Below are 25277 nucleotides of genomic sequence, written 5' to 3'. Positions count from 1 at the left end.
ATTCTTTAACGATGGTGGATTGGAGGTTAGAGGTCAAGCTCTCTCTCTAAACAATAGGAAAAGAAGTCAATCTAACCAAATCGGTCTAGCCCACTCTTATTTTATTTTATTTTTGGAAGTATTAATTTTTTATTATTTTGTTAAAAGTTGTTATTGTTTATTTAAGATAATGCTTGTTGAATTTCATTAAATTAACCGGGTAAAATTTAGTTTGATCCCTTTGAATGTGTCATAATCATAATTTAATTTAAATTTAAATAATGATTTTTTTTAATATAAATATATTTTTTTACCAAAATGAGCTTTTATTTCTCCAGTTAAATCCTCAAGGGTCAGGGGCTTGGGCACAGGAACCTCACTTGTCACTACAAAGCAACGCTATTAATGAATCCTGGATTGTTTACCTTTGGAAATCTTTCTTGGCTTAAAAATGCTTTCATAATTTAAAATTGACTCCTAAAATCAGATTAGTATACCTAACTCTGTCTAAAAGTTGAAATCTAAACTACAGTTGTCCAACACATAATAACATCTCTGAACCCTCCAATGAGAGCACAAAATGAATCATAGTGGAGCATTAACAACTGGAAGCAATCAACGGTCAATATTTGATTCTAAGAGAACAAATCCCAGCCAACCAAATTGACACCTTCTTTCCCCTCGAGAGACGGGAAAGTTAGGGAAGAAATTATCAACGATGACCCCTTTCTCCTAACCAAAAAGACAGATGGCTGGCTCCTTTAAAAGCAAGAAAAGTGTAAAATTGGAAATTAAGGAACCCAACAAAAACCATATCTACAAAGATTATCCATTTTTCCACACAATGTACGACACATAGCAGTAAAATGGTCCACTTTCAACTTATCTGCACTGCATTTAATACCAAAAGAGGGTGCCGGCACTTAACTGATAACTCTTATTTTCTTTTATAACCCCATTTTGATTATGACTGCTCACTCAATTATATGCCTAATCCTACTCCTATAAATTTCCCCCAATTTCATACCTTTCAGTTCATACCAATCCTCAAAACACATTTCTCTTTATTTCCTTCCTGCTTCTTAACTAAACTTTGAGCTTCTCTTCCACCTGAACAAACACTTATGGCAAATTCACGCATAGCAAAGTTCATCACAGAGGTTGCACCACCACAGTATATTAATGTCATCAGAAACAGAGCATCCAAGATGTTGGATACCATTAACGAAGAGGATAAAGATTTCACCTCAAACACTTCTAAATCATCTGCTAATCCTACCACAACTGTTATTCCTTCTGCTTCTGCTGCTGCTGCCACCGCCAAATCAAACTACTTTCCTAATGGGGTTCCAAGATCTTTTTCGATCTTTCGGAACTGACAAATGGACAACTTCAACTTCTCTCAACTTCTTGATGAATGCATTTTTGTGTCTTTGATATCTCCTCTCCCTTTTGTTGTATTTTTTCAGTAGAGGGAATAGCAGAGGTGATCAAAGAGTTGCACTTTTTAAGCAACTCAATATGATGCAAGTGTCTACTGTAATTCCAATGCTGTATATAGTAGAAACTTCTAATAATCAAGAAGCTACTTAAAGTTTATCTTTTTATTAAACGTTTCGAATATCTATGCTGTGAAACTTCAAACTCGATAAAGAAAACATATTCTGACTCTCACATGCAATAACGGATAGATATTCAACATTCAGTTACTCACTTTCCTTTTCTTTTCATAACTATGAGGTTCCCAAATTATGACTGGTGCTTTATATGAAAATATATAATGATTAACATCTCTAAGCAATTGGTAAAAAATTCAAACAATCTCAGTAACTATCAATCTCAAATATTAGAACTTTAGAAGGAACAGTGCAAGTAGGATTGTTGACACCTTAGTTCCTTTCAAGTCTGGTAACTGTTTGCACCATTATTCAATGGACTAAGATGCAAATTTACTAATTGATTTTGGGAAAGCTTTTGTCCTCGCGTAATTTTGCCTTTTTCAGATGATTCCATGCCAAATCTGTTGGTAATCAATCACTGAAAATTTTCAATTGATTTACTTGAATTAGAGTAAGAGAGAATCCTATAAACTATTGGGGAAATGTAGGAGTGACGAGAACTACGAAAAATACAAAGAGGCTAAAAGGGAAGTAAAGAAGGTCATACGAGATGCTAGAGCAAAGGTGAATCGAGATCTGTATACAAGATTGGATACGAAAGAAGGGGAAAGAGACATATATAGAATTGCTCGGATGAGAGATAGGAAGACGCGAGATCTCGGAAAAGTTAAATGTGTGAAGGATGTGGACCAGAAAGTCCTAGTTGGAGATAAGGATATCAAGGAACGATGGAGGTCCTATTTTGATGACTTATTTAATGGAGATCGCCAACAAGATGTTGGAGATATAAGTATCCATCACGATATGATAAATCATGAATGCCTGCGGAGAATTCAAAAGGGTGAAGTCAAAATGGCATTAAGTAAGATGAAGTTGAAGAAAGCACTAGGACCTGATGGCATCCCTATTGAGATTTGGAGATGTTTGGGAGAAAGAGGAATCGAATGGTTGACGACGTTCTTCAACAAAATTTGGAGAAACAATAAGATGTCATCAGAATGGAGGAAAAGTACCTTAATCCCTTTGTATAAGAACAAAGGCGATGTCCAAGATTGTGCCAACTATCGGGGAATCAAATTAATGAGTCACACTATGAAACTTTGGGAGCGAGTGATTGAACAAAGGCTAAGGAGGACGGTGAAGATCTCGGAAAACCAGTTTGGCTTTATGCCGGGAAGATCAACTATGGAAGCCATCCATCTAATGAGACAATTAATGGAGCACTATCGAAATAAGAAGAAAGACTTGCATATGGTTTTCATTGACTTGGAGAAAGCATATGATAAGGTACCAAGGGAAGTACTTTGGTGGGCCTTGATAAGGAAAGGCATTTCGCGGAAATATATTGACATCATAAAGGACATGTATGAGGGAGTATGCACGAGTGTACGTACTAGTGTTGGGAAGACTGAAGAGTTTCCTATTACGATTGGAGTGCATCAAGGTTCCGCACTAAGCCCATTTCTTTTTGCCATCGTTATGGATGAACTAACAAGTTCACTTCAAGATGGTATACCATGGTGCATGCTGTTTGCAGATGATATTGTGTTGGTTGATGAGACGAAAGAAGGAGTGGAGATGAAGTTGGAACTATGGAGGCAAACTCTAGAATCTAGAGGCTTTAAGTTGAGTCGAAGTAAGACAGAATATTTGGAGTGTAAGTTTAGCGCCCGTAGGAGTAGGGAGGCAGGGACAATCACCCTAGATGGGAGAGTTGTTCAGGCCTCGGATTGCTTCCGGTATTTAGGATCTATTATCCAAACGGATGGAGAAGTAGATGGAGATGTTGCTCATAGGATTAAAGCTGGTTGGTCGAAGTGGAAGAGTGCTACGGGTTTCCTTTGTGATCCCGGCATGCCTAATAGATTGAAGGGAAAATTCTACCGACGGCAATTAGACCAGCATTGTTATATGGTACGGAGTGTTGGGCAGTGAAACACTGCCACATCCATAAGATGTCGGTGGCGGAGATGCGTATGTTGAGATGGATGTGTGGTCACACGAGAAAGGACCGGGTGCGTAATGAAATAATTAGGACAAAAGTAGGGGTCACATCTATTGAGAATAAAATGAGAGAAAACCGACTAAGGTGGTTTGGCCATGTGAGACGTAGAGCGTTTGATGCGCCGGTTAGGAGAACCGAAGAGTGGCAAAGGGATGTAGTGGTGAGGGGTAGGGGAAGACCTAAGCAAACTTGGAGGAGGGTGATCGAGAGTGATATGAGTTTATTGGGAATTGAGGAAAATATGGTAGTGGATAGGACGGAGTGGAGGGAGCGAATCTGTGTCGCTGACACGACTTGATTTTCACGGTTTTATATGATGGTTCATGTTAGCCGACCCCGAATCATTTCGGGACTAAGGCTTTGTTGTTGTTGTAGAGCAAAAATGGTGAAAGCAACATCCAAAAGAGAAACATTAGGAATTAGTTTGACTTTTCCCACAAATGTGAAGGTAATTTTGTACATTAACTCATTATTCAATTGATAATTTGTCCTAGTTTTGCATGTATTTCTTGCAGAAATTTTAACAATTCCTAGAGTCTCTACAAAAGGCTTAATTACCAAAAGAAACCCTGACTTGTTGCATTTTTTCAATTATAGCAAATTAATATTATTCGCAAACAGCACTATTCTTTCATGTGTCTTTCAATTTCAGCACTAACAAGAATGATAGCAATGTATTTTCACATTTGCTTCAACAACAACAACAAAGTCTTAGTCCCGAAATGATTCGGGGTCAGCTAACATGAACCATCATATAAAACCGTGAAATCAAAAAAAAAAAAAAAAAAAGTATTTAACTCACAAGTAACTTCAAAAATATCAAAATTTTAATTTCAAATTTTCTCCAACTAAATTAAACAGTTTCTAACTTCAATCATAGATTTTTTTTTTCTTGAATTATAACCACAGTAATTTCTTAACACAGCATACAGATTCTTATGTTTTATGCACAAAATCGAAATTAGATACACCTGATCAGTACTCTCCACAAGGGAGGGAAAAACAAGATTCTACATTGGTTGATCCTTAACAAAATAAGAGTTGCAGATGTTCTAAATTTCAGAATACTTGAACTAACCTGTATATTAAACAACATAGAAATATTGATAAATAAAATATCCTTCAGCTGATTTCTTTTGTCCTCTTTTCTTTAAGGCCTTGGATATTTGACACTCTTTTGCGCTTCCTGGATTTTTCTGATTCAACTTTCTCTTTCAATTTCTCAAGAGCTGCATCAAAGACAGGAGAGAAAAGCTCAGTGTTGTTGGTACATCATATTCTTCAATTCATAACTAAACCACAGAAGGTGCAACCAATTCTTTTAACAGGAAACACTATAAAGAGATCTTTCAACAAAATAACATTATAGCATTTTATATGCCCCTAAAAGTGCCTGAGAAATACAAAAAGATACAAAAAAAATTTAATAATAATAACTGTTGAAGAATAAAAGAAGTAAGCAAGCCCAATGAGAAAGAAAAAGAAGATTAAGAGGAAGAACATGGAGCACAAAGAATTCCCATGTCAGCAGACAGAATGAAGCTACATACAAGTGGGAGGGTGCTAAATCTAAAATGGCCAAGAGGGGATCTAAGGTTATACACGGTATAAAAGATATTAGGGTAAAAACGGTCAATTACTATAGAAGAGGTTAAAAATTAAAGTTTGCCAGAAAATATTCTAGATAAGTAATCCCAAGTGAATATTTATCAGTGTAATTTTAATTGTTCCCAAAGCAGCTATAAATCATGGTATTATCCTAAGAATGGAAAACTGATATTACCTGATAGAAAAGTGCTATGAAGAGACTCGACGGAACTGGAAGGAACAGAGTGAAGTGGACATGAATCATTATCAGCTTTCAGCAGCATTTTCCTGAAACGCCTTACCTGTAAATAAAGGGAAATCGACAGATATTTTTCATAAATGTGATCTGATGAATGTCTTTAATGTTGAATCTTGTTCTTATTTTCCATGTCCTCTATGTTGGCATATAGCAGAAACAATAAAATAAAGTCGACTTCGCAGACATCCCTAACTAGGTAGTCAAATATATCTAAAATTCAGTACGGCCATTCAAGTACCAGAATAAAAGCATTCAAATTATTCAACCTTTTCTTAAATTCCAAGAGCGTAGAAGTTATGTCCATAACTTTAAGGATCAGCTGGCTTGCAATCACAATTGTATACTGCAAAAGCTCATGCCCAACTAAACCACTTTCTTCATCTGAATTGTGGCTAGCCTGTTGCAGCTTACCCAGTATTGGCTCATTGCAAGTATTAGATCATTAAACCAGCTCAGGTGATAGATAATCCTTGAGATGATGATTTTGAGCACAGGTATCAGCAAGGGCAGGGTCAGACATTTTTTGAAAAGCATTTGGCACTAAAACATTACAGTTGCAATTATTTTATAGCATTAGTAATAAAGACATTTTATGATAATGAAAATTCATTTAATTTTTTTATGCACATTATATTATAAATAACAGTTCATAAATAGACAATTACTGAAATATTTTTTTAAATAAATAATTATTTCTGAGCTCATAACAAGTATATATAGAAATTAATAAAATCTAGAAATTATATAAATTAAAGCTATAGATTGTATTCAACATAGTTTGATCTTTTTAACTATACAAATTATTATAATCAGTACACGTAAATAAATTTACAAAAATACACTATTTTGCCTTAAAATTATCTAAAAGCTGGCTTTTTGTTATTGCAAGCAAAGGTTTTCCAGCTTTTGATAAGAAGCTGATTTTGTCTGTATTTGCTAAAAACTGGCAGCAGAGAATTAGAACCACAGCTATAATTTAGTGATTAGCGAACACCTCCTAAATCTAGTGGTTAAGTGCTCATTCACCGAGTCACTGACTACTAGAAAGAAAAATTTGAACCAAATGACCATCGAATTCAAAACAATCAATTCCAAGAGAGGACTAATTTAAGTCATACCTCATATTTATGCAACAAGGTGAAACAACGCCCAGTTTGTCCTGCTCTTGCTGTCCGACCAGCCCGATGAACATGAGTCTTTATGTATGGAGGCTTATCGTAGTTAATAACATTTCTCACCCCTTCTACATCCATTCCACGAGTCATTGCATCTGAGCAAACAAGTACTTGTATTTTTCCTTCACGAAATGCCTTCAACGTCTTGCTGAAGCATGCTCACTTGCATTACATCTTTTCTTGTTTAAAATAATTTAAATACAAATGAATGAACCCAATCCTTATTTATTATAGCCGTTCGAAATACCCAGTTATATTAATCAACATAATTGTCTATAGAAGATGCTCTGGATAAAATGCTTAGATGCTATAAACACAAGCTTCTATAAAAGGCTCTCCTAGATTAAGAACATGAATAGCACACTAAATAAGCAATGCTGAATTGAAACTATAAGCAAATTATTTTATTTCTGAACGGATACTTTTAGGGTTCCATTCTGGTGAGCACTGTGATTTGAAGTAGCAGAGCCTCCTAACAGAGCAACAATTTATTTCCCTCTAATAAAGCAACCAAGCATCAAGAATTCAGTGGAGAATTCATTTACTTATGCAGATTCTCCTAATATATGCACTACTTTCTTGGAAACTAAATTATAAATCAGGGAGTAGATAATTACCTTCTTACAGATTGCCGCTGAAGACCTGAATATTCCTTGATCTTCACCTTCAGATCACCAAAAAAGTTCAGTAAGGTGCAAAGCCGGTGAGTTGACTCCACTGATGATGTGAAAACAATGCACTTCTCCCTTTCTAAATTTTGTAGAAGAGAAACCAGGTATAGAGGTTTCATATTAGACTCGCAAATCTGTATGAAAATATGGAAAAATGTAACTTAAGAGGAGAAAAATTAGATGGAAAACTACTTGTGCTAACATTCTCCAGACAAGCAATTGTGCTTCCCAGTAGGACAGTGAAGTTTCAGTAAAATGCATCTTCAAGAGAAGGTAAATAAATGGTGCATCTAAGAAACATAACTGATGGCTAAAATAAATAGAAACAATAAGGTATCCAAGCTCTAGATTAAGTTTACTTTTAACATCCTAGAGATTTGGATAAACTAAAACGCCAACTAACTAGCTTTCAAATTCATACCAATATTACATGTGATGTGACTCCATTAAAAATCAAAATTTAACATCTTCGAACTGCTCAAAAGTTATAGTAAATCTCATTTTTTCAAACTTACTCCAAATTGTAAAGTAAAACTAAATAAACAAATGAACACTGTCAGATATTAATATAAAATGGACCTTTAACTATCAGCTTGAGCTTTTAGTTCAATAGGTTTCATGACATGGTATCAGAGCCAGTTTGACCAGGTGGTCTAGGGTTCGATTCCTGGCAGCCCCATTTGTTGATATAATCGCAGGACATGGTAACATGGGCCTGTGTTGTGCACGCTTCAAACCCAATGGGCATTCGCGTGTGGGTGTGTCAGATATTAATATGAAGTGGACCTTTAACTATCAGTTTGAGCTTTTAGTTCAATAGGTTCCATGACAAACACTATTCTTAAACCAATAGCATAGATTTAGAGACTTCCTAGCTCTCTCAATGTCAATGCCACAGCAGAAGATGCCTAAGAATATAGAATCCAATTCCCCTTTTTACAGATCACATTCTCATCATAACTATAACTATATTCCTTGCATCATATAAAGTTTCCATTATCAAATATCCGGAGCTTTTTTTCTATAATAGAAATTATGAAAGCTTTACAAACATATGCAAATAAAATATAACGGAATAATAATAATAATAATAACAACAACTTCCAGATTTTGTTAACCCAGTTCAGTAATTTTAAATACTTAATACAAGGATGTAGCATTGGATCAAGAAAAAATGGATACAGTAACTGTCAAATTCCGTTTTATGTATTTTCTCATATTTCAGACTGAAAACTAGGTAAATTGCAATGCTTTCCTACAACTAATAATCACAAGAGTTTAAAGTGAAGTGAAAAGCACATTCATTAAGTGTACAAGATTATAAGTACAGGTGTAATACCATACCACAATATATGATTCCAACTTCTCAGGGAGCTGATAACGACTTTGCCCAGTTGACAAGAACAAAGGGTGATGAAGATCAAGTTGAGAAAGCTTGCTTGGATCTTGGGTTAATGTAGCAGACAAAACCATCTTAGCAAGTCTGGGGTAAGATTTACCCTTGAAACCCCTTTCAACACCACTGCAACAAATTTGAAACAATAATTATATGTCAAGTATAATATAATACAGATTTTTTGGTGCTATATAACAGTAAATAATAAATGATGCCAGCATGAATCAGGTCAGGTGATAGAGAATGGCAATAATGGAATAGAAAGTGATGCATGGATAGGGTTAGCTCGAGTTTGTTACATTACAGGTTACATATAGATCAGTTAGGGACAGCTGAGAGTAGTTTTTTTGGGAATCAACCTTTTGGCTTGGGAACACAGATTCTCTCCTTAGGCTAGTACAGGATAGAGTTCTTTCTGCATTAGATTATCATTTCCTTGTTCTATTATCATCTTTTTCTCTATTACCAACAATATCAGTTCTATTTCTTCATATTAGTCCTTGTTGATCTGTGTTTATCTCTTGTCAGATATTAATATGAATTGGGTCTTTAACTATAAGCTTAACTTTTAGTTCAATTGGTTCCATGACATGATATCAAAGCTTCTTTAACCAAGTGATCAAGGGTTCGATTCATGGCCACCTCATTTGTTGATTAAATTGCAGGACATGGTAAATGAGCAATTGTTGTGCACGCTTCAAGCTTAGTGGGGATTCGTGTGCAGGAGTGTCAGATATTGATATGAATTGGACCTTTAACTAGTGCTCAGGTTCGAATCCTAGCAACAACACATGGTAAGATGGGCATGTATTGTACATGCTTCAAGCCTAGGGTGCATTCGTATGCGGGGGTGTGTTAGAGATTAATATAAAGATGTTGTTGGACTTTAACTATCAGCTCAAGCTTTTAGTTCAATTGGTTCCTTAACATAGTATCAGAGCCTCTTTGACCAAGTGATCAAGGGTTTGATTCCTGGCACCACATTTGTTGATTTAATTTCAACACATGGTAAGATACACATCGTATGCGTACGAGGGTGTGTCAGATATTAATATGAATTGGACCTTTGACTATAAGCTTAACTTTTAGTTCAGTTGATTCCATGACATCTATGTTTTCAGTTTTATGTTTCCATCATCAGGCATCATAGCACCATTTATGCATTAAAAATTGGCTGTCCTGAAAGCAGGAAAAACTTGAAAGTACATCTGATAAAAGCAGACGAGTAGATAGAGAGTTCACCATCTCCTTATGGTTCTTAAAGGGCCAAACACAAAAGAAGGAAAACTATTAGGAAGGGGCTGGACACTTCCATTATAAGATTGAGTCATTTTGAGCACAGTAGGAAGCCAAGATTGGTATGCCTCCCTCAGTAAGCGATCTGTTTCATCAACAACCTACAATAGTTAAATTATCAGCACATATCTTACCACGCTTAAACAACTAGAAATGGAAGTTTGTAATATAAGTTGTAGACACCGGCATGCAATACAACCAAATACTTGGACTTGAATACTTTGTTTATTATTGTCTAGAAGGAGTTGTCCAGGAATCAATAACAACAAACAAAAATCAAAAAAATAAAAAATAAAATAAATCAAACTGGCATCAGCAGTCAAATAAAAATTAACAAAGTAAGAACACTCAAATATGCAGCATTTGGAACAAATATAAAACCATATTCACACAAATCATGCCTTCAATAAAAGACATGATCAAAGGTTAGTACATAAATCTCAGCACATTCACCATGTTTATAGGCTTTTTACTAGATAATCAGCATTTCTAACAAATATGATACCACACTTTGCATAAAGAAAGCCTCGGATATTAAAGCTCACTAAAGTTAAGCATGTATAATTTCAACACAGACGTAAAATATGTCAGAGTTCAGCTTTCAGAGGTAACTTGGAGGGAGCATATACTGTTGCTTACAAGATAACAGAGGTGCTCAAGTGTAAATCCCTTAGTGTTGTTGATATGATCCATAAGCCTTCCAGGTGTTGCCACCAATATATCCACTGAAGTCTCTAACTCTTGCAAAGGATTTTCTAAGTCGTAACAAATTCCTCCCTCAAGCTTTGGTCTGTTAATAAGCTCTGAAATTTCAGCAGCTATTGAAGATTGACCAACAGCCAAACCAACAGATAAGCCAACTGAAGGTGCAATTGCAGCAAAAACTTCTTTAACCTGATGGAATAAAGGAAACAGGAAATTTCAAAGACACTCAGATATTTAGGCAATTGAATCACTGTAATTATTAGTATGAAAATGAAAGAGGGCTCAAGAAGTCAAGATGAAGCCATGTCAATTATTCACAAAAAGAATAGAAGATCATTCTCCAATTATAGCTTGATATTATTTTTTTTAAATATATATATGTATGTATATATTGACCATATTAGATTAGCAGGCACAAAAAAAAATGAGTTGGAAAAGTAAATAACAGAAGATCTCTCAACCTGGATTGCCAAATCACGTGACGGCAACACAACTAAAGCACGTAAACATTTCACAGCTCGAGTTGAAAGCATCTGAACAATTGGCAAAGCATACGCTAAGGTTTTCCCACTTCCCGTTGGTGAATTTATGCAAAGATCCCGCTCAAAACCACCAGGTCCAATGGTTTCTTGCCAGACCGCAACTTGCACTGGGAAGAGTGATGAAATATCTTTGTTCTTTTGCAAAGCCACCTTCAACCTAGGGGACAGAACTAAGAACAAACTCATCACCATCTTATTAGCATGTATATACCATATGTAATGATTAATAAAATGCCTATGTTAGCTATAAAGTATGAACTCATTAAAACTTCTATGCACGAACAATATTAGCAAAATCAGAGCACTGCTTGTTATCCTCACTCTGATATCCAGAATCTATTGATGATACATACTCAAAATGGAAACACAAAGAAGCTAGGTTTGAATATCCTATTTCTGACTTTTTAAGGACACATTATTTGCTGTTATTCAGTTTTTACTCCATCCAAACATAACTTCAGAATTCGAGAAAACAAGAGCTCTTTTAACCTCACTCTTTTCTTTTCTACTACTCCAGCCCCATTTTTTTCAAAGAAATAATATTTAACGACCACAATACAGAACAGAACCTTGAACAGCAAAGGTTTGAGAAAATCCTAAAACGATATCTAATAAGAATACCAGAATTTTAAATAGAACAAATAATAGCACAACAATGAAGTGGGCACCTGGGATCAAGGCCAGGGATAAGATCAAGAGAACATGCTTCGATTTGTCTAACATCAACGGGGCTTCTCATCCATTGTAGTACGGGTATATTCGTCTTCTTCTCCTTCATCTTGCTCTCTCTGGAAAGTCACCTTAAACCCTAGTAATGAGATCAGGGATTTAGAGAGCCATACAAGAATTTGGAAACCTTGAGGATCCTGGTTCAGGCCAAATTCAAGTACATTCAAATTATCTAGATGCTGCGTTAAACCACCATTAATCATTTTTTTCCATTTTGACTGAATTAAACTGCCATCATTCAATTTTGCTAATTGTGGGAATTCATGTTCATGGGCCGTGAAGCAGGATGCTGTTGACACGGACAGGATTAACTATTGACACAATTACACACAATACGAGCATGAACTGTTTATTAAACTCATAACAGAACACAATTAGACATGATCAACCAATAGCACCTTTGACACGGCACGACAACTCAATTAGACACATTCACTAGCATGACCTGCTTACCAACCAAATAAATATATACAAAGTTACAAACTAAATAATCAAAATAAACAAAAAGTTATTAAATTCTTTTTGTTCTTTTTCCAGCTTCATGAAAAAAATCTGGATCAAAAATTCCACATTCACAATCTCCCAATCCAATCTGCAATATATCATGTTCATTTACTAGCCAGCTACCCTTACACATTCTGTTGCACCATAGAATTTAACATACAATGTCACTACTAAGATTCATGCATACATGGATTTCTCACAATGGAAAGCCTGCTAATGTTTTTCTTTTATCAATTACAGAGTGCAATATGAATCAAACCACTTCATAAACTTGAAATTTCGTGAAAGCAACCAAGAGAAATAACGTGAAGCTCCATTAAGATTAAGAAAATTCCACTTAATAATTTTTTAGTACTCTTCCTTCAGACAACTACATGGAACCTAGATATCTAACTGAATAAGAAAGAAGTAGACTCTGGAACTCCAGAGCAAAATCTGCAGAAATTTCCAGCAATATACAAATATGCAGAAATTTTACAGATACGAAGAAACAGAAAATGTAGCGAAAATAAGAATTTCACGATTACAGAACAAAATCAGCAGAAAATTTCCATAAATTTACAAATATGCAGAGAATTTCATTTTTTTCCATCAAAATAAATAAAGTAAGTAGCTAGCAGACCGTATGACGCACAAGACGGTGACAGAAGTAGCTTAATAAAGACGGCGACGATGACTATAGCTGGACTCCACGTCTTCGACGGATGATTGAGAAAGAGACGAATAGCAGCAGCAGAGAAGAAAGGAAGCGATGGACCTCTTGAAAGACCGCGATCGGAGCGGATGGATTGGAGCCCTGAACTTAAACAGTTGAACGGAAGGAATGAGGCAATGAGGCGGCAAAATAGGTTTGAGTTTGTTCGAGATTTGAGAATAAGGTAGGTTTTCAACTTTTAATTGCATAGTAAACTATTACACTAATAGTACCTGAACTTAACTTGATTCAAAGTTTGGTATCCAAACTTCACTTTTATTTGACTAGGAGTGGCGACGGGGGAGGGGACTGGATGTATTCCTCAGTCCGCCTCTAATACTTTTCGAAACGGTTTTGAGGATTTTTTTATTGTTACACCCGTCCCGTACGGATGCCACCGGTGACTGAGAATCTCCATCACTCAAAAAAAATTAACAAATTATTGAGCAATTTCATCAAACATTTCATTTTGATTGTGGTATTATTCTAGAAGGTTAATTTTAAATAAAGACTATGTAGTTTTTTTTTTTTTTTTTTTTTTTTTTGCAAATCGGTGTGGTTGGCAAAAATTTTATTTTTCTAAATTTGGCCAATAAGGATAACAAAATTAAAATTTTCAAAAATTAAAGTTGTTTAGTTTCATATTTACTATGGAACCATATTTTTTTTATTTTTTAAAATCATCATTTTTAGAATCTTCTCTTTAAACATTAAATTTCTCTCTCATAAATAACCTTGATAACAACCCAAATTATTCTTGAATAAGGAATAAAGGAAAATTAATAGAAATAATGGCAAACCATTATTCCTTCTAAAAGAGATATTTAGCATTATGCCACGCCACGTCACGTGGACCATGACGAGACCCGCCATTGTTCTCAATGAGAGCGTACATACGCCTTGACGGATCTAAGAATACCAAAAGGCGCCTTTATTACCATCCATGAATGGGAATAAATACAATTAAATGACAATTAATAGACATTAAAGGGGAATAAAGACTTGACTGTTCAAATACCTCAACTCTGAGGGTTTCAATGCTAAATGCTGGGATTAATGGAGAATTGATAGCAATTAAAGATGAGTAATGACACAACTCTTCACCTGCTTCCCCATTAATGCTAAGGTTACAGAAACCTATATAAATACCCCAGCTTCCTAGGATCAAAGGTACACTTACTGATTCTCTACTTTTGTTCTTACAGTTTATTCTCAGAAATATTACTGACTTTGGCATCGGAGTGTCCCCGGCCGATCCCAACGACGCCTCACAGGGAAGTGCTCCGATCAAGGATTTTTCCACAAGTTATCAATTGGTGCGGTGAAGGTGGATCTCTAACAAACAGAAGATCACAAAATCTTGATTGTATAGAGTTTCACAAAGAACAAAACAATGGAGTCAACAGAATAGAAATCACAATCTCAAACTTTGGCTCAATCAGTACAACAAATCTATCCAAAGATACAGTTCTCCATATATTGGTGGGAAAGAGTTTTCTACATTAAATCTGGAATTTTATGATGAAAAAGATAAGTTTCCTCCCCTTTCTTATTCCATTTTTAATTAAAGAAAATTGAGATCCCTCACTCTTATAAAGTGCTATGAATATCATTACATGTTATTATGATAAATCTAATAAACTGTGAAAGATGAAGTCATAGACACAAATCTTTCATTAAATCTTGCATGCTTACTATGCCCTCATATTTTTATGCATGACAAGTATAATATGATATTATCATTGAATTAGTACAAACGCATGTATAAGACCCGTAATCTTGGGATTTAGAAAAAAAATCATCCATTCAATGTGATTTTGTCATTTGATATTAAAATATCATAAAAGGGCTCATGTAATTACAAATGATTTAGATCTGGTCGGTCTTTTGGATGAACATGCATATAACTATTAGAAGAAATTACAAAAAAAAATCATATTTGGTTTTTCCTTGTACAATTCACCATCTATATATGACTTTTCTCCTATATAGTACTTTTAATATCAAAAATTCATATTTTTGAATATTGTTTGGTCAAACAGTTATTTCATTCCCTTTTTTACAAGGATGTGTCTATTCATATAAAAACTGTTTATTTGACATTGTTAGAATTTCTGTTACCAACACAAGAGACTTGAAAATATTGAGTCTATTTGTAATTATCCTGTAATTGTCCCTAACTATTAAGGCCATTATGGGCTGATGAATTACCAAATTGGATAAACAAAACTTTCATGTCATGAGCTAACTACAAAATAGTGCAAGTGTCGGTTTCGGATCAGAACATTAATTTATGCAAAATTCTTAGGATATACATGAGAATTCCTTAAAGATTGGAGGATTGTATGTGAAGGTAGGTGGGAGTGGATTTTCAGTAATTTTTCTTACACTCCAAATTGGAGGAGAATCATGGTACATGTATTTTTCTTCCAAAATTACCCTTTTCTTTTATTTTATTCGTACAAATGAAATGATATAAGAGTAATTTTATATATAACTATATTATTAAATCATCACTTACTTTTCTTTAATTACACCTCATTCAAATGAGGCTTTAATGATCTCTGAATGCCATTAATGTATGGATGCACAATATTAATTGCAAGTAAATAGCAACTATGTAAGATATCTTACCCAATATAGAATGTCATAACTTTTATGACGTTTAAAATAAATATGCTATCTTGGATATTAATGCGCATTGAAATACAAAATGACATTATTCTTAAACCATTCTCATTATGGTTATTTATTAAGAATTCATTATGATATTCATGTGCAGTAGCAATCTTTATGGTTATGACCGTTATACGTGATATTATTATTAAAACAAGAACGATTAAAATTCTATTATGAATTTGTTTGACATATAATATTTACTCGCTTTTATCCTTTGACTAAGCTCATTCTAGAGTCAGGGACCAACGTGAAGGAATTATTAAGTTGATTCCAAGATGAACTAAAAATTTCATAAAGAGACATTGCATTATACATGATATTTGCCAACAAGGTCAATGCAAACAGTCTTTTGCTATGAAGTATGTTCTGTGGATCAAGCCACTGATCCCCAATGTAAGTGAATATAGCTTTTATGCCTTACCACAATCTTTTAATAATGGACAGGGTATGCCCCACTTCTGGAGTTCTTTCAGTGCTAACCCACAGGTACAAGGGAATTGCTAATAATGCAACTAGTGTCAAACACTAGCATGAAAAATAAAGCTCAATCCAGAGAAGTGTATATTCAGAGTCACTTCAGAAAAATTCCTTGACTATGTCATTAGCAAAAAAGGAGTTAGAGCAAATCCAGATAAAGTAAAAGCACTGCGAGGAAAAAGGTGAAAAGAGCGCCTAAATGAAAGCCCCACTAGGGGTGAGAAAGATCCAGAGGTTGAACGGGCAGATCATCGTACTAGAAAGATTGTCAACAAGCATATCAAGGTATAAAACAATTCCTAGCAGAACCACCCTTGATGAGCAGACCAATCTGAAGGGGAGACCTGCATTTGTATCAATCTGTCATGGATAAAGCTATGTGCACCGTGGTTATTCAAGAAGAAGAAGGTCAGCAGTTCTCCATCTATTATGTTAGCAAAATGTTGAAGGGTGCGGAGACAAGATATTCGAAGCTAGATAAAATGGCTCCCACGGTTGTGACAACATCCATCCTCGTTAAACCATAGCTCTAAGCATAACCTCAACATGATCGAGATCAAGATCAAGAGTCGGCTTCACCATCGTGATTCAAAATTGAACACATGAATGATGAGATTGAAAGGCGAGTGCATGTCGCTATGGATAGACAAGAGAACAATCTGGAAAGATACGCCATCCAGTTAACAGGAATTCGCCATTCACAGCGCAAATCATGGGGTACGGAGCGGAAAAAATGATTAAAGCTTCCAACTTGCCACAATATAAAAGAAAAGATTCAATATAAGCGGGACATTACATATCCCGAACCCAAAGGAGGGGAGCATGTAACCGTTGGAAGAAACGCCAAAGCGTACTACAGGTTGGCCACCACACTGAAGCTTGCTGGGAGCTGGCAAACTAGATAGCTTTGTCCAGAATAACAAATAACAAGATGACAAGCAGAAGACAGATCCCAAAAATAAATTCAAAAGTGTCATTAATGTCATAGCAGATGGACCAGTGTATCAGCCACCCGTGGAAAAAGCAAAAATATCCGCTCTGGATAAAACATCCCTCCATTGCTCCTTTTGCAGAAACAGGTCCAGTAATCTCTCCACATGCAGATGCATTGGTAGTAACAATGGCGATTCAAGGATGGGAGATAAAATAAAGCGAGTAAAGACACGGGCAGTTCTCGCAATGTCATCACCAAATGTGCATTCTCCAAACTAAAGGTTGATCCGATCCAAATAGAAACAACCATTGTTGACATCATTGGAGTGACGGGTCACACTATCCAGACCAAGGGCCAGAGGTTGCAGCCCTAATTTCCATCTGTCGTCTGACAATGTACATTCCCACCAGCAAAGGAGGAGTAATGATTAACGGGAACCAAAAGGTGGCTAAAGAGACTTATACTCGGCGTCACTATCAATCCGTCCACAATCCAAAGAGGACGAAGGTGAGAAATATTAACTTGTCACTGTTGGTCCCTTGTAAGGTTGTAAGTATAGTTCCAATGGGGGGTTAGGAACTATTTAAACTTTTTCGCAATTAGGACAGACTTCTTTTTCTAAGGAAAAAGGTTTTAACAGCGGCGCTGAGTAAACAGCAAGATACTGGCTTAGTCAACTGGTGACTAGGTCAGTTTCTTAGCTTGAGTCAGGAGATAGCACTTAGAGTCTATTCCTGAGCTCAGACGTTTAACGCGCACAACTCAACTTGACCTCTTTACTTGGTCAGTTTTTGGTTATTTTAAGCAAGCAATATAAATAAGGAGTTAAAGGTAAGAAATACTTTACTCAGCAGATTTATCCAGGTTCGGCTTCTTCTAAGCCTACGTCCTGTCCCCGGAACACGTTCCGAGATTTCGAATCCTCTACTGAGCTCTTTAAAGGTAGAGCCTCAAACCTTTTATAATCTTAGCAACTGAGTATAACAAGAGTACCTTCCTCTATACCTCTACTCAATCCTAATCTCTCGCTGAGTACTATAACCGAGTACTCAGCCTCTCATTTCTATCTTCTAGAAATGATAAGTGTTTGTCCTATACAAAGATTTGCTAAGACACTTTAGACGATTGAAATAATCACTCTAGACTTTTACACAGATATAAGAATTGTAGTGTAAGATTTGCTTTGCTTCTTTGCTTGCAGAACTTGTGTAGAAATTTGGTCAGCGTAATGGCTTGATCAAGTTCTGTATATATTGAATGAAGCTTCTGATGGCACTATTTTATAGAGACGACTGGGCATCGGTCATTTCGAATTTCGAAATAACCGTTGGAGGGAAACGGCTACCTGTCGTTGTCATCCTAACTTGCTCAGAGCTCTCGGCCAATCAGAATTGTGTATCTTCTGTCCTCGGTCAGCTCAGCAGACTGTCTCTCCTTTTATGGTAAAGTCAACTAGACAGCATACTGTGTCGTCTGATCTTTACCCGAAGGGGAAATACTTTGTTTGGAAGTTTTCCTTAGCCAGCTGCTGTCTTGTACATTTGTCGAGTCTACTCAGCAGCTTCATCTTGAAGTTGTTCCCGAAGGTCTTCTAGATCCTTCTGTTGCTGAGTTGCGTTTTGTCCAAAACGGCAACGTTTTGACAAACGCGGACCGAGTTGTACTGAGTTGTTTGACTTGGGCTTTAACACTTGTATTGGGCTTGGGCCTTTTAATTCTTGTGTCTTATAAACAGTTTTAACTCAACATTGAACAAACACATTAGTATAATAAATCAAAGCATTTAAACTTAGTGTGTTTAGAATATGTATTTCAATTATACTTAAACAATTTTGTCAAATCAAAATTATGTGGAAAGGTGTTTCAACAGTCACTACAGCTTTGGGCGACACAGAAACGCTCCTTATTGCTGATGGAAAGCGGGTGCGGATCGCCAAAGGATTAAAACTTGAGATCAAAGAGGATGTTAAAAAAGTTCTCATTGAGTCTGAAAGCGTATTTACATAGGAGAATGAGATCCCCACAGGAGTAAGCCCAGATGTGATTACTCATAAGTTAAACATCATTGAGGATACGGTTCTAGTTGCTCAGAAAAGACGGAACCATGGGCCTAAAAATCAGTATTTTTACATATTCTTATATGTGCATTAAACTGTTATAGTATCCTATATTTTATAATTTATTCTTTCTCGCCATACTTCTTATATTCATTTGCCTAGCTTTTAGTGCTGATATACGCCCAGTGGCTGGCGAATGAAAAGTTCCACAGGTGGATCAATTACCTCAAAGATAGGACATTTGATCCCATCACAGGCGGATCCCCTTTCCATAAAGATAAGAAGCACAGACCCTCAGGAGCTTTCAAATGAGCTCAACTCTCTCCTCAAAGACAGTAAAAGGATTGACCACCATCAAAAGCGGGTTAAAATCGTCTCAAACATGAGATCATTACACCCTCAACTTTCTCCTCAAAGATAGGAGAACACTCTCATGAGCGGATCCATCTTTAGATGATCACCATTCGAGAAAGAGTTAAAACATTCCTTGGACGCAAGGACTTTACACTCTCTCACTCCCTTCCTAAAGAAGGGTTCACAAGTCCTACGGGCGGATCGCTTCACCTCAAAGATAGGTAGCAAGTTGATCCCCTAGGCAGCTTTACTTCCTCTAGAAGGAATAGAACAGCTTCAAACCTTCACAAAGGTTCGCACAACGGAGTATGGCTGGCCACCTACTCCATATTAAATCCTACAAACTTATATATTTACTTACGCAAACGTAAAAGTAAATGGCGACCATAAGGATTAAAACAATTGTACTTAAGTTTTACAAACAATCGGACAATAATCTCAGCGGCGGATCAATCTACCTCAAAGATAGGAAACAATTAATTACCGTCAGAGACAGAGTTAAAACATTTCTCAGACGTGAGAACTTTACACTCTCAAATACTCTTCCCAAAGAAGAGTCTCAAGACCTGGCGGCGGATCGATTCACCTCAAAGATAGGAAGCAAATCGATCGCCTAAGGCAGCTTAACTTCCTCACCAGGAATAAAAGCATCTAAACCTTCACAAAGGTTCACACATTGGGGTACGGCTGGCCACCTACCCTAAACAATCAGAGAAATCCTAAACCAGATTCTAGAAAATTACTTGCTAAAAGATATAATGCATTAGTAAAAATAGTTCTGGAAAGAAAAGGGTTCATCCAACTAATGAAGCCTCGTCTTCATCCAATTAATGAAGCCTCGTCTTCATCCAAGTAATGAAGCCTCGTCTTCATCTCCAAATAATAAAGCCTCGTCTTCATCTCCAAGTAATGAAGCCTCGTCTTCATCCAAGTAATGAAGCCTCATCTTCATCCAAATAATGAAGCCTCGACTTCATCTCCAAATAATGAAGCCTCGTCTTCATCTCCAAACAATGAAGCCCCGTCTTCATCAAAGATAATGAAGCCTCATCTTCATCAAAGCAATGAAGTCTCGCCTTCACAAATGCAAAGTAAAAACACTTTGGAAAATGAGTAAAGGCTACAAAGGCAAATGCCTAGAGTGCCAAAATGCCCCCACAAAATGCACAAAAGTCCCTAAATAGCTGATCATTCTTACTGATCCCTAAAGGCGGGTCATTCTCCTCAATATGGTAGAACTGAAGAAAAGAAGTCCCTAAGGCGAATCATAATCCTATGCGGTAGGAACAAATGGTCCCATAAAGGGCGGGTTATTCCCTTTCTAAAGGAAATATAACTCTCAAGAAGCCCCTAGAGGATAACAATGGATACGGTTGGCCACCTATCCACAAGGAATCAAAAGCCCCTAAAAGTGCATCATATCCATATATGATCCCACATAGGGCGGATCTTGTTCATAAGATCCCGCATAAGGAAGCCCCAAAAGGCGCATTATTTCCATATATGATCCCCCATCTAGGGCGGGTCTACTTTCCTCCAAGATAGAAAAATAAAACACCATTTAGACAGCCCTAAAGAGCTTTTAATACCTTTAGGGGGGGCTTCTGATAACAACCCAAATTATTCTTGAATAAGGAATAAAGGAAAATTAATAGAAATAATGGCAAACCATTATTCATTCTAAAAGAGATATTTAGCATTATGCCACGCCACGTGGACCATGACGAGACCCGCCATTGTTCTCAATGAGAGCGTACATACGCCTTGACGGATCTAAGAATACCAAAAGGCGCCTTTATTACCATCCATGAATGGGAATAAATACAATTAAATGACAATTAATAGCCATTAAAGGGGAATAAAGACTTGACTGTTCAAATACCTCAACTCTGAGGGTTTCAATGCTAAATGCTGGGATTAATGGAGAATTGATAGCAATTAAAGATGAGTAATGACACAACTCTTCACCTGCTTCCCCATTAATGCTGAAGGTTACAGAAACCTATATAAATACCCCAGCTTCCTAGGATCAAAGGTACACTTACTGATTCTCTACTTTTGTGCTTACAGTTTATTCTCAGAAATATTACTGACTTTGGCATCGGAGTGTCCCCGGCCGATCTCAACGGCGCCTCATAGGGAAGTGCTCGGATCAAGGATTTTTCCACAAGTTATCAAACCTCGAACCTAAAAGTTGAAGAATTAAAGTTGTTAAAAAATCATTTAATTCTTGAAAATTTTTATTTTGAGCGTTATAAGTCAAATTTTGGAAAAATGAAAATTTTGTTAACGATAGATACCGATCAGTAAAAAATGAAATTCACGAGTTTAAAATATGTAGTTTTATTTCGTAATCCTTAATGGAAAAGTGTCATGATTGCCAGCTGAAGTGTAATTACACTAAACATATCCTTATTAGCCATTTAAATAATCATAAGCCATTTAAATAATTAGTACAAATTATTAGCCACTCAAATAATTATTGTCAAATAATTAGTACAAATTATTAGTCACTTGGATGAGTACAATCAGCTTAGATTCCCTTTCTGATCAAGCATAAATTTAGTGGACTGGTTCTCCAAATTACTTATCACTGTGTTATGCTTGATATTTTTACCCTTTTCATTTTTCAACTCAAAAACTGAAATTTTCTCTCATTTCTTGCAAAATCAAAAACTCGAACAACATTCATAGTTGCCAAACGGTAAAGAAAAAGGACCAATGATCCCTCGGTTTTTTTTTTTTGAAAATTGAATGAAAACACAAGTTCTGTCTCCGGATTGGGAGGCGGAACCCGTCGAATTTGGCTTGGACCGGTGATTCACACCACCTGCCCCAGGGATTCGGTTGTATTCCGCTTAAACTCTTTTCACTGTTTCAATATATAATTTACGATTTTCATTTCCATTATACTTGTTAATATTTATTGATGCTTTGATTCTCATAATTGTTTACTGTGTAGGTTGATTACAAACTGCAAACTCCATTAGGATTCATATAGGTGTTGCTTCACCGGGATTGACAGCCCAGAAACCGTAGGAATTGACAAAGCACGGCACTTACGGGCCCTAGTTTTTGAATCAATTAGAATTAGCATCGCCTTAAAAAGGACTTGCGGTCTAAAGTATTTAACGGAGTTGGTCGGTTTATTCGTAATTATCTTTGCAAAAGTAACATATTACTTTATGTATAATCTGAAATATTGTTTATTACGTATTGTAACTTAACGCAATATGTATCATCCCACAAGGGCTTGTACGCTAAAATTTGTCTCACATATAGCTTAGGAATAATTTATAATAGTTACCACACACCAAACCAAAGTAATCATCGCCTAGATAACATTGTAAAACTGAGTAGTTTGATACCTGTGATATAAATAATGTGGATTCGATACCTGGATTTAACCAGATTTTTATTACTTGATAAACGATGGAGTACATGTATCCTTTAGTTGAGGGTCTCGAGAATTAGCTCGAGGTTAACTCTCATCAGTTGGTTGTTTGGTTGATAAACTTTGCCCTTCTATTCATTCTTCAATTTATAGCTGCTCCAAATAAACTCAAGAAATTGTCATATTCCCATATTTTCACATAGTGGGCAAAGTGCTTCAAATTCCAAGAGTGCTCCACCTCAATAAGGGGTAAATTTCATCAGTGGTGTACAACCTTTGCCCCGTTTCACACTTTGGTGTACAACCTTCATTTTGTCTCATTAATATGTACGAACTTACAGCTGACCTCCCATTTTGGTATACAACAGGTAAAAATGACCGGTCAATGCCTGGTCAACGCGCCACCTCATCAATTTTCAACTCCTACAAAATTAAATGTCTATTTTACCCCTCTTCTTCCTCTTCCTTGCCCATTCCTCAATTTCTCTCTCTAATTCTTCTCTCTTCCTCTTCTATTTTTGTTCAAATTTCTTTATCCGACTAGGTTTCCGTCAAATTTGAAGATAGATGCGACGGTGAGTAAGGATGGAAAGGGGTTTAAGACGGTCGGAGAAGGTGTAAATGCGGCGCCGAGTAATTTGACGGGTAAAAAGTTTGTGATTAATGTAAATAAGGAATCTATGATGAGATTGTTAGGATTCCGTTGGAGAAGAAGAATCTTGTGCTCATCGGAGATGGGATTGGGAAGACGATTATTACTGGGAAGAAAAATGTTGGTGGCCAATTCCTTAATTTCTCTCTCTTCAAATCTGGCCCAATCACTTCCTCTTCGTGAATCTTCTCCATTTCTTTATTTTTATTCTATCTCTTCAAATATGTTAGTGTTTTGATTATTATCACTAATTATTATCAATTATCTGAAGATTTTTTTACTGATTAAATAACAGATTCATACAGAGCAAAAGAGTTTTGATTTGAGAAAAATCTAATATTCTAATTTTTTAGTTCAGCTTTTTGAGAAAAGAGTGATCTTCATTAATGTTAACGAACTTGTTCACTGTTTATCTTCAACCTAGCAACTTGACCAGCAGATGTGTATATCAGATCCCACCGATTGAACTTCTGTTACCATAAACCGACCAGCTTCCAATCTGAATAGAAAAATAAAAACATTTGAATCTAAATAGGAAGAAGATGAAAAGAGTTAGAGAGAGAAATTGAGAAATTGGTAAGAAAGAAGAAGAAAAGGGGTAAAAAAGACATTTAATGTTTTAGGAGATGAAAATTGATGAGGTGGTGCGTTGATCAGACGTTGACCGGTCATTTTTACTTGCTGTATACCAAAGTGGGAGTGGGAGGTCATTTATAAGTTCCTACATATTAATGAGATAAAATAAAGGTTGTACACCAAAGTGTGAAACGGGGCAAAGATTGTATACCACTGATGAAATTTACCCCCTCAATAAGTGTTTGTAACTTCTTTCACAGTTTAAGCCCACGTCTAGGAATTCTCCCATTTTCTATCAACTCCTCACTTTTTCTCTGTAACTCTCATATAACATCTACTCTACGTCTAAGTTCCATTAATTTCCTTAATCCCAATTTTTATAACTAATTAGTTTTAATTAATAATAATCCAAAAATTAATTAATTAAAAGAAATTAATTAATTACAACTAATTGATTTTACTAAAAATACTCAATTAGATCTTAAGTTTTTTATAATTATAAATTCGCTCTAAAAGTAATTAATTATCGGTCCAATTAATTGTAACACTAATATATTATCCACATATTTATTAATTTTTTAATTTTATACTAATAAAAAATCATAAAGTAAATAAATTGCCAATCAACCTGATCTAGAACATTGCATTGGGCTGGAGGAGATATGTTCCACCATTCACACATAGATTAAGGAATTAATAGAAAAGTATAAATTTTTAATCATACATCATATTCTGTTGTTGTTTGTAAATTGTAATCTAATACTAATTATAATAATAAGAAAATTATATTCGACAGTACTAATGACAAAACATTAGTTGCCATGTGTCAATTTTGATTTAGGGATAATTTTAACAAATTAAGATTAGACTAATGAAATGATATAGATTTGTTGAAGTTTAAGAATTTTCAATTCAATCGTGATTATTGTTTGAACAATAATTGCATGACTTAACCCGAATCTTATAGCATGGCTACTGTTCTAGTATTGATCC

At 35.7% G+C, this 25277-nt stretch overlaps 1 protein-coding gene across 7 annotated transcripts; it reads right to left on the bottom strand.

Annotated features, from left to right (window-relative positions):
- Positions 1-4536: 4536 nt before the first annotated feature.
- LOC136233148 (DEAD-box ATP-dependent RNA helicase 1) lies at positions 4537-13370 on the bottom strand. Of its 7 annotated transcripts, none has more exons than XM_066022746.1 (10): positions 13090-13370; positions 11903-12042; positions 11154-11404; positions 10627-10881; positions 9934-10088; positions 8640-8817; positions 7242-7429; positions 6568-6772; positions 5387-5492; positions 4537-4832 (listed from the first exon to the last, which is right to left on the bottom strand). In XM_066022746.1, exons 2-10 carry the CDS (start codon positions 11955-11957, stop codon positions 4726-4728), a joined length of 1500 nt encoding a protein of 499 aa, XP_065878818.1. In that variant the 5' UTR covers positions 11958-12042; positions 13090-13370; the 3' UTR covers positions 4537-4725. The 7 variants fall into 7 exon arrangements, with proteins under 7 accessions (XP_065878818.1, XP_065878819.1, XP_065878814.1 ...); XM_066022747.1 differs by having other exon boundaries at positions 13102-13370; XM_066022742.1 differs by having other exon boundaries at positions 11154-11391; positions 11903-12100; positions 13090-13369.
- Positions 13371-25277: the final 11907 nt, after the last annotated feature.

The sequence above is a fragment of the Euphorbia lathyris genome, chromosome 6, assembly GCF_963576675.1.
Source record: "Euphorbia lathyris chromosome 6, ddEupLath1.1, whole genome shotgun sequence".
In the NCBI taxonomy this organism is placed as follows: domain Eukaryota; kingdom Viridiplantae; phylum Streptophyta; class Magnoliopsida; order Malpighiales; family Euphorbiaceae; genus Euphorbia; species Euphorbia lathyris.
The sequence above is the reverse complement of the archived record's forward strand: the minus strand, read 5'-3'. Positions and strand labels throughout refer to the sequence as shown.

What these genes read in the sequence shown, in the direction of transcription:
- LOC136233148 (XM_066022742.1), bottom strand. Translation starts at nt 12,012, where the DNA reads ATGAAGGAGAAGAAGACGAATATACCCGTACTACAATGGATGAGAAGC. An exon ending in CACGTGATTTGGCAATCCAG is followed by an intron (nt 10,882 to 11,153) that starts GTTGAGAGATCT and finishes TTATTCCATCAG; the next exon opens with GTTAAAGAAGTTTTTGCTGC. An exon ending in AGTTGGAATCATATATTGTG is followed by an intron (nt 7,430 to 8,639) that starts GTATGGTATTAC and finishes ATTTTCATACAG; the next exon opens with ATTTGCGAGTCTAATATGAA.